Genomic DNA, 13,545 nt, shown 5'->3' with positions numbered 1-13,545 from the left:
TCCCATATGAAGTCGAGTACGCCGCGTGGCTGACGCCGATACAGCAGCTTGAATGGGAAAAACCCTGTGGAGGCTTGTGGAATCTCTTGCACTGCAAATAATAGGGGTTCAAGCCTTTTATCCCAAATTTCTAGCATCCTCATGTACGAACTTACAAATCATATTTTTCAGGGTTTTATTGAATCGTTCCACCAACCCATCCATTTGTGGGTGGTAAACACTGGTGCGAATCGATTTAATACCTAATAATTCATACAGTTTGCGTAGTGTTCGTGACATAAATTTAGTGCCCTGATCAGTGAGGATTTCTTTCAGAATCCCCACTCGGGAGATTATTCTGAAGAGTGCCTCGCAACACTGTGTGCTGAGATGTTGTGCAGGGGCACTGCTTCAGGATATCGCGTTGCATAGTCTACCAGAACTAATGCAAAGCGATGCCCGCATGCGGTCCGTTCTAATGGCCCGACAAGGTCCATACCAAGTCTTCCAAAGGGTACCTCGATTAGCGGTAGAGGGCACAATGGAGCTTTTGGGGTGGCCGGTGGATTGACCAACTAACATTCACAGCACGCCGCACATCACCTGCGAACGTCCCTGTGAATGCCCGGCCAAAAAAAAAGAAAAACGGGCCATTATTCGGTTGAGTGTTTTTTCCTGTCCTAAATGGCCAGACATCAGATTATGATGAGCCGCCTGGAAGAGAGCTTCCCGACGGCTCTTTGTTACTAATAACTGGGTTGTATTCTCTTTAGTTTGAGTGTCCTGCGTCACTCGATACAACAATCTTTAATAATTGAAAAATATGGGTATGCGAGTGCGTCGTTAGGCTAGAGCAGTTGACCATCAATTACTCTCACTTGGTCAAATGCGTGTTTGAGGGACTTGTCACGTGACTGCTCTAGGGGGAAATCCCCTTCAGGGAATTCCCTGAGGGCAGGGACTTCCTCCCTTGCGTCACTTTGATGCGGAGCAAACGTAGACGGCCCTGGCACCACCTCTCCAGCCATAGCATCGCACGTCACACACTGAGACATTATTTCACAGAACCCATCTGCACAAATTTCCCTTAATAAATTCTTAAAATCAGGCTAATTCATCCCCCAAATCAGCGGATGGGTGAGGCGGGAATTAACCTTGGCCTCCACTCTATGTTTTCTCCCCCTGAATAGTATGTCAATGTACACACTGAATAGTATCTCAAATATCCCCGTGCACACACTGCACCTTCACTTGATTATTTGTGCCCAATGCCCCGTCTTGTACCAAGCATTGGTAGATAGAGGTTTGGGAACAGCCAGAAACCACCAAAGCTGAATATGTATTCCCCTGGGTACTCACTGGTATCCGATATGCCCCAGCTCGATCGGAGGCAGCCTGTGGAGCGTCGGGGACCCGGATCAGAGCGCCCACCTCCATTACTGGACACCAGTCCTGGAAGTGCCCTGGCTCCCCGCAGCTCCAACAGACCAGCCCAGGATTCCCTACTACACTCGTGGGACTGGGCCCGCCAACCTGGGAGGAATAGCGGAGAGAGACAAGGTTAACAGGGGAAAGAGATTTAGGCATGGGGGTACCATATCATGGTACCATAGGGGCAAATCGGCCTGACATTATTCTCCATGATAAGAAGGGAAAGTAATACCTACTTACAAATGTTGCAATACCAGACGACAAGAATATCTCTCTCAAGGAAGCAGAGAAGATCAACAAATACAAAGACCTGGAGACTGAGGTATCATGGATGTGGAACAAGAAAGCTAAAGTGATCCACGTTGTGGTGGGGACACTAGAAACTATACCAATCAGCTCCCAGAAAACATCCAACCTGAACAGATTAAAAAAATAGCATTCTTAGGTACTGCCCACATACTGCGAAAGGTCCTGTCCACTGGACAATAAAATGCAATCTGTGGACTCAGGAATAGTCCTGGTAGAAAGTGTGGGAGAGGAAGTTTAACCTAAATGTATAATCATGTGATATAACCTCACATAACCCATTGCACTCATGCATAGCCTTATGTGACCCAGAATGAGAGGAGGACAGTGAACAATGATAGAAGGAATGTAAGGAGGGTTGACTGCGTAAGAGGTGGGGAGTAACCCACGCACATCCACCAACGCCCATTATATTAAAATAGATACAAGAAGCTGATCAACGATAGTGGGAAAACAATGGTGTGATTATAATGACGCAGACAGTTTTTAGAAATACGTCAATCTAAGAAAGCAACAATATGATTAAGCAGACAGTTTTTAGAATACATCATAGCCTCAGTTCAATTGCTCTCGAGACCAGCTCGTGTGTTGTGGTATATTGGACCTAATTCTACAATAAACCTATATTCTGCATTTACTACTGAAGCATCCAGAGTCTTTGATACTACTTTGGCTGATTCTTTGTGTTGACTAACCCACGACAAAAGCCACCAGTCAAAAAGCTGAGTTAAATAAAATAGTAATAATAATAATAATTATTATTATTTTTATTATTATTATTATTAATAATAAAACTAATTATTATTATTAATAATAGTAAAACTAATTAAAATAATAATAATAATAATAATAATAATAATAATAATAATAAACCTTTATTAATTATTAAATTCCTTTAATAAACCTATTATCTCCCATCCCTTACCACCATCTTTTTATTTCTATGCAGCCTATTTCTTAAATTGTGCACTATGGGTTTTTAGCTAATATTTTTGCTCATATAATATCAAATTATTGCTTATCAGGTCACTGGATGAAATTAAATTAAATGAAATTATAAATGTAGCCTATATTTGTAAAACTGTAAAGCTATATTTTGTCAATAGTAAAAATGTTGTTTTGTAGTTAACTGAGCCTCATTTATATTCTTCTCTGTGTGAAAGAAGTATTTCACTTCCAGTGTTCAAAGCCTGATGCATGTGAAAGAGTTCAATCAAAGGGAAGCTCTGCACTCTTTTGGTTCAAAAGCTTAGTTTTTATAGACATTCCACTGAGCAGCACACAGTGAGAAGAGAACATATGAGCTGAATTAATAATGAGAAGTAAAACATAAAAGGTTTTTGGCTGTTTGTCTTTTTTTTTTTTTTTTTTTTTTTTTAATGCTCACTGTTCACTTTATTAGTGTTTTGCACTTTTCACTATTCTATTTATTTTAAAATAAACATTATCTATTGAGGCAGCCATGTATATTATTAAAATGCATTTTTAAACTGAATGTATTTTAAATATTAGATTTTTTCTTCTATCTTACAATATAAAATTGTCTCCATTTTGGTGACTTATGGCAACATTTATTGTACATTTCTACATAACAAAAATTAACAAAAATATTTGAATATTTGTTAATAATGGGGGAAAAAAACTATAAATTATCATCAAGCCTACTAAAATAATTACAGGTTTCTATATGAGGCACATATCTTTTAATCGTGGTGGGTGGCTTAGCACTTCTCGGCAAAACTAAGCAGTTCAAGTGACTTTTATTATGAAAAGTGAACTATTATCATTTTAACCGGAAGTTACCTAAGTTGTCATATGTTGAACGATTTTTTTATTTTTTTATATATATATATATATTGAACGATTGGAATCAGGAAGTGGGCTTGTAATGCACTATTTTGAGCCCGTTTCTGTTTAACTTCAAAATGGGACTTTTTGGAAAGACACAAGAGAAACCACCAAAGGACCTGGTAAAGTGAATACATCGTTTGTATTGGGCGACGGGAGTTAACGGTTTTAATAGAAATGTTAGATTGTAAATAGTAGCAGGCCTTCACGTAACTTGCTTGTCTTATTAGTTGACCTCTTGCTCATTACTTAATGCCTTTAGTAGTTGCTAAAACTAAATTAAACGATTCATTATAAAGTTACACCTAATGCTGTGGGTTATGAAAAATCGACTTTACACGTTGCTAGTTAAACCTAGTTACAACAGGTAGCCTGTCTCATATGTTTATGTTTGTATTTTACACAGATCAATGAATGGTCTCTTAAAATCAGGAAAGAAATGAGAGTTATTGACAGGCAAATCCGAGGTGAATGTTTTGATTAATTGTAACTTATTCTAATAATGTAATTATAAAATTGTTTTAATGAGTGTGCTTGCTTACAGAAGTTGTAATGGTTTATGTTTTATGATTTTTGTGAAGATATTCAAAGAGAAGAAGAGAAGGTGAAGAGATCCATCAAAGATGCCGCTAAGAAGGGACAGAAAGATGTCTGTATCATCCTCGCCAAAGAAATGATTCAGTCAAAGAAAGCTATCAACAAGCTGTACGCCTCAAAAGCCCAAATGAACTCTGTGCTTCTCAGTATGAAAAATCAATTGTGTGAGTATAGGTTTTATTTCATGACCACACAGTAAACTTAAGTTAACAGATGGCACTAACTAATTAAATTGGTAGCAGTGTTGTTTAACCTATTGCACAGTATTTACAATTATTTGGGTATTGCATTTGCATCACTTAAAGGAAAAGTTCACCCAAAAAGGAAAATTCTCTAATCATTTACTCACCCACATGCCATCCCAGATGTGTGTCTTACTTTCTTCTGCTGAACACAAATGAAGATTTTTAGAAGAATATGTCAGCTCTGTAGGTCCATACAATGCAAGTGAATGGGTGACAACATTTTAAAATTCCAAAAAGCACATAAAGGCATCGTATAATAAATTCAGTGGTTAAATCCATGTCTTTAGAAGTGATATAATAAATGTGGAGGAGAAATAGATCAATATTTAAGTCCTTTTTTACTATAAATTCTCTTCCCTGCCCAGTAGGTGGCGATATGCACAAAGAATATGAATCGCCAAAAACAAAAGAAGACGAATATGAAAGTGGAAGTGGAGATTGATAGTAAAAAATTACTTAAATATTGATCTGTTTCTCACCCACACCTATCATATCATTTCTGAAGACATGGATTTAACCACTGGAGTCACATGGATTACTGCCTCTATTTTTTTTTAATGAAGAATGGCACCCATTCACGTGCTTTGTGAGGACCTACAGAACTGAAATATTCTTCTAAAAATCTTCATTTGTGTGCAACAGAAGAAGAAAAAAAGTCATACACGTCTGGGATGGCATGAAGGTGAGTAAATGATAAGAGAATTAAAATTTTTGGGTGAACCATTCCTTAAAGTCACATTAAAGAACCACTCAATTTGAACAACCCAGATGAACCTTATATATAGATGCGTGTGTGTCCATGGTCAAAAATGTATCCAAAATTTTCCAATTTAAAATTAATTTAGAGAATTTACGGTCCGTAAATATTACTTTTCTGCCATGAAATAATGTTATATAATTGTTTTGAGATATTTATATGTTTTTAACCTTGCATTTTAGTGACAAATAGTCATATATGCAAAAATCATGAAGATGCATCATTATTTTGTTCCTAATATACTTTATTTTAATGATTTAAAAGAATGTTCCGGGTTCAATACAAGTTAAGCTCAGTCGACGGCATTTGTTGCATAATGATTAGCCTATTACCACAAAAAAATCATTTCTACTCATTCCTCCTTTTCTTTAAAAAAAAAAAAGCAAAAATCGAGGTTATAGTGAGGCATTTACAATGAAAGTGAATGGGGCCAATTTTTGGAGGGTTTAAAATCAGAAATGTGAAGCTTAGAATTTTATAAAAGCACTTACATTAATTCTTCTATTAAAACTCATGTACAGTATTATTTGAGCTGTAAAGATGTTTAAATCGAAATTTTTGCAGTCGTTTTAGGATTTTAGGTTTTGTTGGCTACATCGTCATGGCAACAAAGTTGTACAATTGGCTATAACTTTACACAGAAAAGGTTAGTAAGTAATTTTATCACACCAAAATCATGTTTACATGCATATTGTTAATGTCTTGTGGCTAAACATTTAAAACAGTGAGTATTTTAACACAAAAAAATTGGCCCCCATTCACTTTCATTGTAAGTGCCTCACTGTGACCCAGATTTTTGCTTTTTTTAAAGAAAAGGAGGGACAATTCGAAATGGATTTTTGTGGTGCTACAAATGCTGTCGATTGAGCTTAACATGTATTGAGCCTGGAACATTCCTTTAATGGGAGGAATATTCGAAATATGTGCGACACATGGCGTTTTGAGGGGAAAAAACTTATGATTGTAAACATTTATTTATTTATTTTGAAATGAATTTATTTATTTATTTCTGCATTTATACAATTCAGGACAGTTCAATCAATCCAACTATATCTTTTAAAAATTGCCTAAAAGGAATAGGCTGAAGCAAAAGCTTATTATGCCTCCCCTTTTTTCCTCTCCATTTAGACATTCTCTCCTCAATATCTCCATCAACAGTCCATTTTCACAACTTATAAGAAAAAAGCAAAGAAAATAGAAGAGATAAAAAAATAGGAAAAAAAATAAGAACAAGATGGCTTTTTAACATTTATAAATGTAACTGCATCCTAACAAAAAAATTCTATGAATCAAACTTAACAGAATATAAAGTTTGTGTAACTGCTTAGTTTCTATGACACATAAACATTTATATAAACATGTATGTAAAGATACAATATTCCTATGAACCCATTCTTTCATATTTTTTAAACACCTCGTATTTAAACATTCTCTTAAATGTGTTAATTGTTTTACACAATTGTAATTAATTTTTAAGCTTGTTTCATAATTCCATTCCTTTTATTGTAATACATCTATTTTTCAAATCAGTCCATCCTCTACTTTTCTTAAATATACATATTGCTTTCAAATTATAGTAACTCTCACATAACAATCATATTTTGTAAATGTTTTGGTAATAATGCCTGACCTATACATAATTTGAACAATATTGAAATCCACCAGATATCTAAATTTCAAAATCTTTAGTTTTATGAATAGATGATTTGATGGCTCTCTATAATTACTTCTAATTATAACTCTCATTGCTTTTTTTTTAAGCATAAAAATTGGATGAGTATAAGTCTTACAAGCATTACTCCATACTGCAACACAATATGTAATATAAGGCACAATTATTGAACAATACAAGAAATAAAATGCATTTTCATTTAACAAATCCTTGACAAAAGTGCAATCGATTTTGCTACTTTTGATTTTAATTGATTTGTGTGATTTTCAAATTAATTTATCATCAATAATAACTCCTAAAAACTTTTACTCTTTCAATTATTGCAGTGTCTATTTCTATCTGCCAATCTGTTTTCATCTCTCTATTACTAAATATCATGTACTTTGTTTTCCCAAGATTTAAGGACAATTTATTTATATCAAACCATTTTTTTTAACCAAGTTTTCTTCCGAGTAAAATAAATTTCTATAATCTGCGAACAAATACATTTGAGCAATTTCGATGCCATCCCAAAGTCATTCATATACAGATAAATAATTTGGACCTAAAATGGATCCCTGCAGCACTCCGCATTTAACCTGCATTTACTGTGTAACATTATCATTTAAATTAATACATTGGTCAAATATGCCTCTTATACCATATTTAGTACTTTTTTAACAGCAATTCATGATCAATGGTATTGTGACAGGGACCAGAGCGGTCACGAAGGAGAATCACACTGGAGAGAAGGAATTGCATTCCAAAAAGGTGTTTATTCCATTAGAGGTGCAAAATGTGCATATAAATAGTATTTAAAAGGACTCATAAAACAAGGTTACATAAAATAAAAAATAAAAGAACAGTCTAAAAGCTAGACCTTTTTTTGGTACTAAGTGCAGTACCAAGAGGGTTGGGAGGGTTACTTTTGAAATGTAGTCCACTACAGATTACAGAATACATGATGTAAAAAGTAATTTGTAACGTATTCCGTTAGATTACTCAAGGTCAGTAACGTACTCTAAATACTTTGGATTACTTCTTCAGCACTGGTAGATTTTTTCACTTGTTTTGACTATAAAAACTCTGTCAGTACAGTAAGACAAAATACACATGTTAAAAATACATTCTCTGAAAAACCTAAATATCTTATGCAGTGTTGTTTCTAAAACAAGATAAATCAAATTGATCTTGTTATAAGGATTTTTAGATATTTTTTACAGGAAACAATACAAAAATTATTATCCAGAATAAGATTTTTGCCCTAATATCAAAGGTCTTACTAGAAAAAAAGAAATTATGATCTAACGTGAATTTTCTTGATAACATAATATGATCATGCCTGGTAACGTGCATGTAAAATGGCTAGAAATAGCATTTTATCTTAGCGTAAAGCTGACAATTTACACAAGGTTTATTTCTATTTCTTCTGCTCCAAACTTACTTCAAACTTACTTTTCTGTCTGCTCGTATGAATGTAACACATCATAAGAAAGTGTTTCACCGCTGTTCAAATGCACTTTGGATCGCATCATTTATATGTATAAATGTTTTCCATCTGAAAGGACTAAATATTAAATGAAACAAATGACAATAAAATGCAAAGTAATCTCTTCAGTAATCAAAATACTTTTTGAATGTAACTGTATTCTAATTACCAATGATTTAAATTGTAACTGTAGTGGAATACAGTTACTTATATTTTGTATTTTAAATACGTAATCCCGTTACATGTATTTCGTTACTCCCCAACCCTGAGTACCAACTCCTCTCCCTAAACAATGGAGGCCGGAGTCATTTGCGCTCAAGCAGCACTAGCAACCTTGCCCATGTGCTCCAAACACTCATTGTCCATCTTCCTTCCTCTCCCCTAGTGGCAGCTGTTTGAAATACAGAATTTTCCCACCTTTGCTAATTGGAACAAACCATTATTTTAAATAAAATTAACCCTCATCTCTCCATTCTTAAATACAAAATCTTTGAATAAATACATAACAAAAACAAAAGACACATGAGAGTTAAAAACAAAACCAATAAATAGGACGGATTAAACATTTGCACAATAAAACTCCAATAAATATTGTAAAATGGTGAGTAAAACAATAAAGAAGTCCTTTGAACACAGTAAAATCCCGTGATGGAGACCGACTCGCAGGCTCTCCATCACAGGTATCAAACACTTTCTTTGGATCAACAAAATTCCAACCACATATTTATTTTTGTCAGCTGCAGTTGATATTGCCTTCACTAGTTCCATTTAGATCATAAATAGATCATATTATGAGAAAGTAAAAATTGTCAGAAGATGCATAGGTCTTGACAGACGTTTTCTTTTGTAGACAGTTTGTATGTCTTTGATTTTATTCTCATGCCACTTACATCAGCAAGGGTCAACTATTCTTATCATTCGATTTTACCCATGTATTATGTTGCAGTTCCTTCTAAAGTTATTGGCCACAGGCGAGTAACTCTACCCTGTATGTGTCCCTTTACAGCTGTATTAAGGGTGGTTGGGGCCATGCAGAAAAGCACAGAGGTCATGAAAGCCATGCAAAGCCTGGTTAAAATCCCAGAGATTCAAGCCACCATGAGAGAACTCTCAAAAGAGATGATGAAGGTCAGACACTTAAAACAACACTTCTTCAAATAGTGAGGGGTACATATCTAATGTTAAGCACTGATGGTATACAGGCCGGCATCATAGAGGAGATGCTGGAGGATACAATGGAGGGTATGGATGATGAGGAGGAGATGGAGGAAGCAGCAGAGGCAGAGGTGGACAAGATCCTCTTTGAAATCACAGCAGGTAAGGGAATGTGTAATCCACACCTACAACGTGGAAATGGCAGTTTCTGTATCAGATTTATCTTGTCTTCACAGCCACTTCCTATTATAACAATGCTACAGTAACGGCACAAAAAATATTGCTACCACGCGTTAGGGGTGGGACTTTTTAGGCACCTCAAGATTTGATTCGATCTCGAATCAAGAATTCAAGAGCGATTCTTGATGCATCTTTTTTTTCTGCAGCAATGTATAGACGCAAGTCTTTGGTAAGTTAAGGCGCTTTAATACCAAACGTAATGTTTTGCAGTGATTACCTCAGACTTGAAACATCTCATCTGTTTTTTTAAAATACATAAATAAAGCATATTGGGACCTGGGTAGCTCAGCGAGTTTTGACGCTGACTACCACCCCTGGAGTCGTGAGTTCGAGTCCAGGGCGTGCTGAGTGACTCCAGCCAGGTGTCCTAAGCAACCAAATTGGCCCGGTTGCTAGGGAGGGTAGAGTCACATGGGGTAACCTCCTCGTGCTCGCGATTAGTGGTTCTCGCTCTCAGTGGGGCGCATTTTAAGTTGTGCGTGGATCGCGGAGAGTAGCATGAGCCTCCACATGCAAAGTTTCCGCGGTGTCATGCACAACGAGCCATGTGATAAGATGCGTGGATTGACTGTCTCAGAAGCGGAGGTAACGGAGATTCATCCTCCGCCACCCGGATTGAGGTGAGTAACCGCGCCACCACGAGGACCTACTAAGTAGTGGGAATTGGGCATTCCAAATTGGGGATAAAAAATAAATAAATAAAGCATATTTATAAATAAGCACACTAATAAATGTAGCACATCTGTCTGTTGAGTGTTTATTGAACAGACACCAGTACTTTTTGCTCTTGCTGGTTTATTCACAGTTTTTGCTGTGACTGCTATAGTAGAACAGTTTTTACTCATGAACCTCAAAACTGGGTATTTTTTTAAATGCTGATATACACAAAAAAAAAAAAGGATTTTTGCTGCTTGTTCAAATTACTTAATTAAACTAAAGCAACACAATTCTATACAATTTTGTCCTACTTGATTTCATTGCGTTCTTTCCATTTAAATTTGTAAAATGGAAGTTGACTCAATCCATTTGTGACTACGTGAATACTTTTTGTTGCATTGATGTAGCATTAATGAAACTGGGCAGGAGATTTCCATTTCCCAGTATGCTTTGCTTGGGACTGGATTGGGAGAACAAGTGTTGAAATTAAGTATTATTTTATGCATTATTCAGCAAGATGAGAATAGGAGGAGATTTGTTCAGGTTTAATGTTCGGTTATATTGGGATTTTAAAAAGAGTGTTACGCTGGAGTTTTTGGGGTTACCATTGTGGTGAAGAATGGCACTTGTGCTCAGGTTGAGGATAAATTTTACTTTCAAGTGATATTTGATTTGAATGCTGCTTAGCTCTAAGATGTTTCTTTAAATCGGCAGTTTCACTGTCCTTACACTTGTTCACCTTTGCATATACTAATGATTAATACAATAAATTAAGTTGGGCCAACATGAACTAATGAAGTTGAGTTAAAACTACTATAGTACATTAATTTGATGTAATCCAACTAAATTATGTTGGCTCAATGAAACTGACTTAATCTAAAAGAAAAACATGAAAATACTTTCTACAATTCACTTAAGTAAGGGTAATGACTTGTATAAGACAGAGAGTCTTTAAATTGCAGTCAAGACCCTAAATAAATAATTTGTGGATCAACACAGAATTGCAATGCATCAATAAAAAATCGATTTTCTCCCAGCCCCACACATGTATAGAGTATGTAATAATAATAATCTTTAAGCAGTTTGAGACTTCAAAATGATGCTAAGGGTTTTGCTTTTCTTATTAATAGGTGCTCTTGGAAAAGCTCCCAGCAAAGTCACAGATGCCCTGCCTGAAATGGGGCCACCTGGGGCCACAGCAGCCTCTGAAGATGAAGAAGAAGAAGAAGATATTGAGGAGATGCAGTCCAGACTAGCAGCACTGAGAAGCTAAACGACCTATATTTTTCACCCTTAAGTGCTACAGGCATAGACAACAGCCCCATTTCTTATTTTTTTCTGTTGTTTATTTGTACAAATTGTACCTATAAGGACCTTTGGCACATTCATTTAAGGGTTCATTTCAAACTGCACAAAAAACAAATTAATTTCTATTGAGGAGGATATAGAATAGAAAAAAAATACTCTTTATTATACAGAATGAATGAAAACAACATATGTTATGAAGTGAGCAGTAATGTTCAATACTCAAATGTGGTAGCAGCTGGATGCATATTTCAGCTCATTGACTTTTTACAGCCATTTTCTTTATAGATATTTAAACTCTTCTCATTTTAAATCTACGCCTATAGCTGAGCAGCTTGTCTAAGGATCTGTTGTGCAGTGGTGTCATATTGGTGTTGGTCCTAGTCATTTTGCCTCTGTTGTCATATTTGCTGTTTTTTTTTCCTCAAGCCTTACTAAGGCTAAGTGAATAGTTCTTTCCTATATCTGGTAAATTGGTTTTACTGAGTAGGACAAATTCATGGAAGCCATTACTTGTAAATCTTGTACAAATACGGAATATAAAAATATTGATAACGGTTTGCATTGTTGTTTTGTAAGTAAACACTCTGTTATAGATGCAGTGGGGACAGTTCATATGGACATTCTGAATAAAGGAATGATTGTGCATGGGAACTGGCTAGCTTTTATAGCTGGCCCCTACACTAGGTGTATCAAACCAGAATGAACTGATCCCATTCTGTTTTGTTTTCTGTTATGTTTCTGCAAAATTTGGATTTCTGCCTGTTATAAGTTCAAATCCGGTGATGTCTTTGTATTTTTATGCTTTTGCTATTTAGGTGAAAGAAATGCTCATTTTACATTACTGATGTTTTCCTCGGTGCTCTCTGATGATGTAAATCACTGTCAATTCAACTTGGCATGAAACGAACACATCATTTGTTTAACACTATAATAGTTACAAGCTTCTAAGGTGTTATTACACATCCGGCTTTGTGGCTTTCTTCAGCCAGTCCCATGCGATTTAAGTTTATTGACTAAATGGTGTGCTTGCTATAATTCTGACATGTCTAAATAAGAAACAATTGCCCTCAAACAGAGAGGGGAAAATAAGTGCATTGTTACATGATAATTAGTTTTTATTATGGCATGTCAAAATCAGTATCTGTGTATTTTATGTACATTATGGGCTCTGGAGTTTACAAGTACACAGATTTTGTACAGATCCAGACTCAATATGTTGTGTCTAATTATTTATAATCTCTTGAATGAATCAAACTGATGGATAATTTTGCTTCATTTTAGACATTTGCTGTTAACACCTGCACAAACATTTATTTTGTACATGGTAAAAAATGTTAACTAATGCATTTTTACAAACAAAAAAGGGGTATTTATGTACATTCAGAGAGCCAATGATCTCGTGCAAAATTATTTGCTTTAAAGGGAGTTCTAAAGACCTCAGAAGTCACAGAAAAATAAACAGCACAGAGTATACACTCATGAGGTAAAAGGGGGGTTGGCATCTTGTCTATTGGGATTCTCAAGGGTTTTTTCCCTTATCTCAATTTGTCTCCCTTTCACCCCCTTCCTCTCAACTCATCCACAGCTTTTATGAGGGAACCAGATAAAAGTGTGTGTGTGTGTGTGTGTGTGTGTGTGTATATATATATATATACACACATATACATATATATATATATACACACACACACATATACATATATATATATATATATATATATATATATATATATATATATATATATATATATATACAATATTACAGTAAAAGAAGAAGCAGCTGGTGAACAATTCTTTTTTTCAAATTAAAATCTGAGAAAGTGCAAGGCATATCTAAGGAAGCAGACTACTAGTCTACTATGATTGTGGCAATGAGCATATC

The 13,545-nt window shown here is 35.3% G+C and overlaps 1 protein-coding gene across 2 annotated transcripts; it reads left to right on the top strand.

Annotated features, from left to right (window-relative positions):
• The first annotated feature begins 3,521 nt into the window (after nucleotides 1-3,521).
• LOC127411357 (charged multivesicular body protein 3) lies at nucleotides 3,522-13,278 on the top strand. Of its 2 annotated transcripts, XM_051646876.1 has the most exons (6): nucleotides 3,522-3,686; nucleotides 3,971-4,031; nucleotides 4,146-4,325; nucleotides 9,310-9,431; nucleotides 9,506-9,620; nucleotides 11,486-13,276. In XM_051646876.1, exons 1-6 carry the CDS (start codon nucleotides 3,642-3,644, stop codon nucleotides 11,626-11,628), a joined length of 666 nt encoding a protein of 221 aa, XP_051502836.1. In that variant the 5' UTR covers nucleotides 3,522-3,641; the 3' UTR covers nucleotides 11,629-13,276. The 2 variants fall into 2 exon arrangements, with proteins under 2 accessions (XP_051502836.1, XP_051502837.1); XM_051646877.1 differs by lacking the exon at nucleotides 3,971-4,031 and having other exon boundaries at nucleotides 3,573-3,686; nucleotides 11,486-13,278.
• Nucleotides 13,279-13,545: the final 267 nt, after the last annotated feature.

This window comes from Myxocyprinus asiaticus, chromosome 20 (genome assembly GCF_019703515.2).
Source record: "Myxocyprinus asiaticus isolate MX2 ecotype Aquarium Trade chromosome 20, UBuf_Myxa_2, whole genome shotgun sequence".
Lineage (NCBI taxonomy): Eukaryota > Metazoa > Chordata > Actinopteri > Cypriniformes > Catostomidae > Myxocyprinus > Myxocyprinus asiaticus.
The sequence above is the reverse complement of the archived record's forward strand: the minus strand, read 5'-3'. Positions and strand labels throughout refer to the sequence as shown.

Coding starts and splice junctions, on each gene's coding strand:
- LOC127411357 (XM_051646876.1), top strand. CDS start 3,642: ATGGGACTTTTTGGAAAGACACAAGAGAAACCACCAAAGGACCTG. Junction 9,432..9,505: donor TCTCAAAAGAGATGATGAAG/GTCAGACACTTA, acceptor GATGGTATACAG/GCCGGCATCATAGAGGAGAT. Junction 9,621..11,485: donor CCTCTTTGAAATCACAGCAG/GTAAGGGAATGT, acceptor TCTTATTAATAG/GTGCTCTTGGAAAAGCTCCC.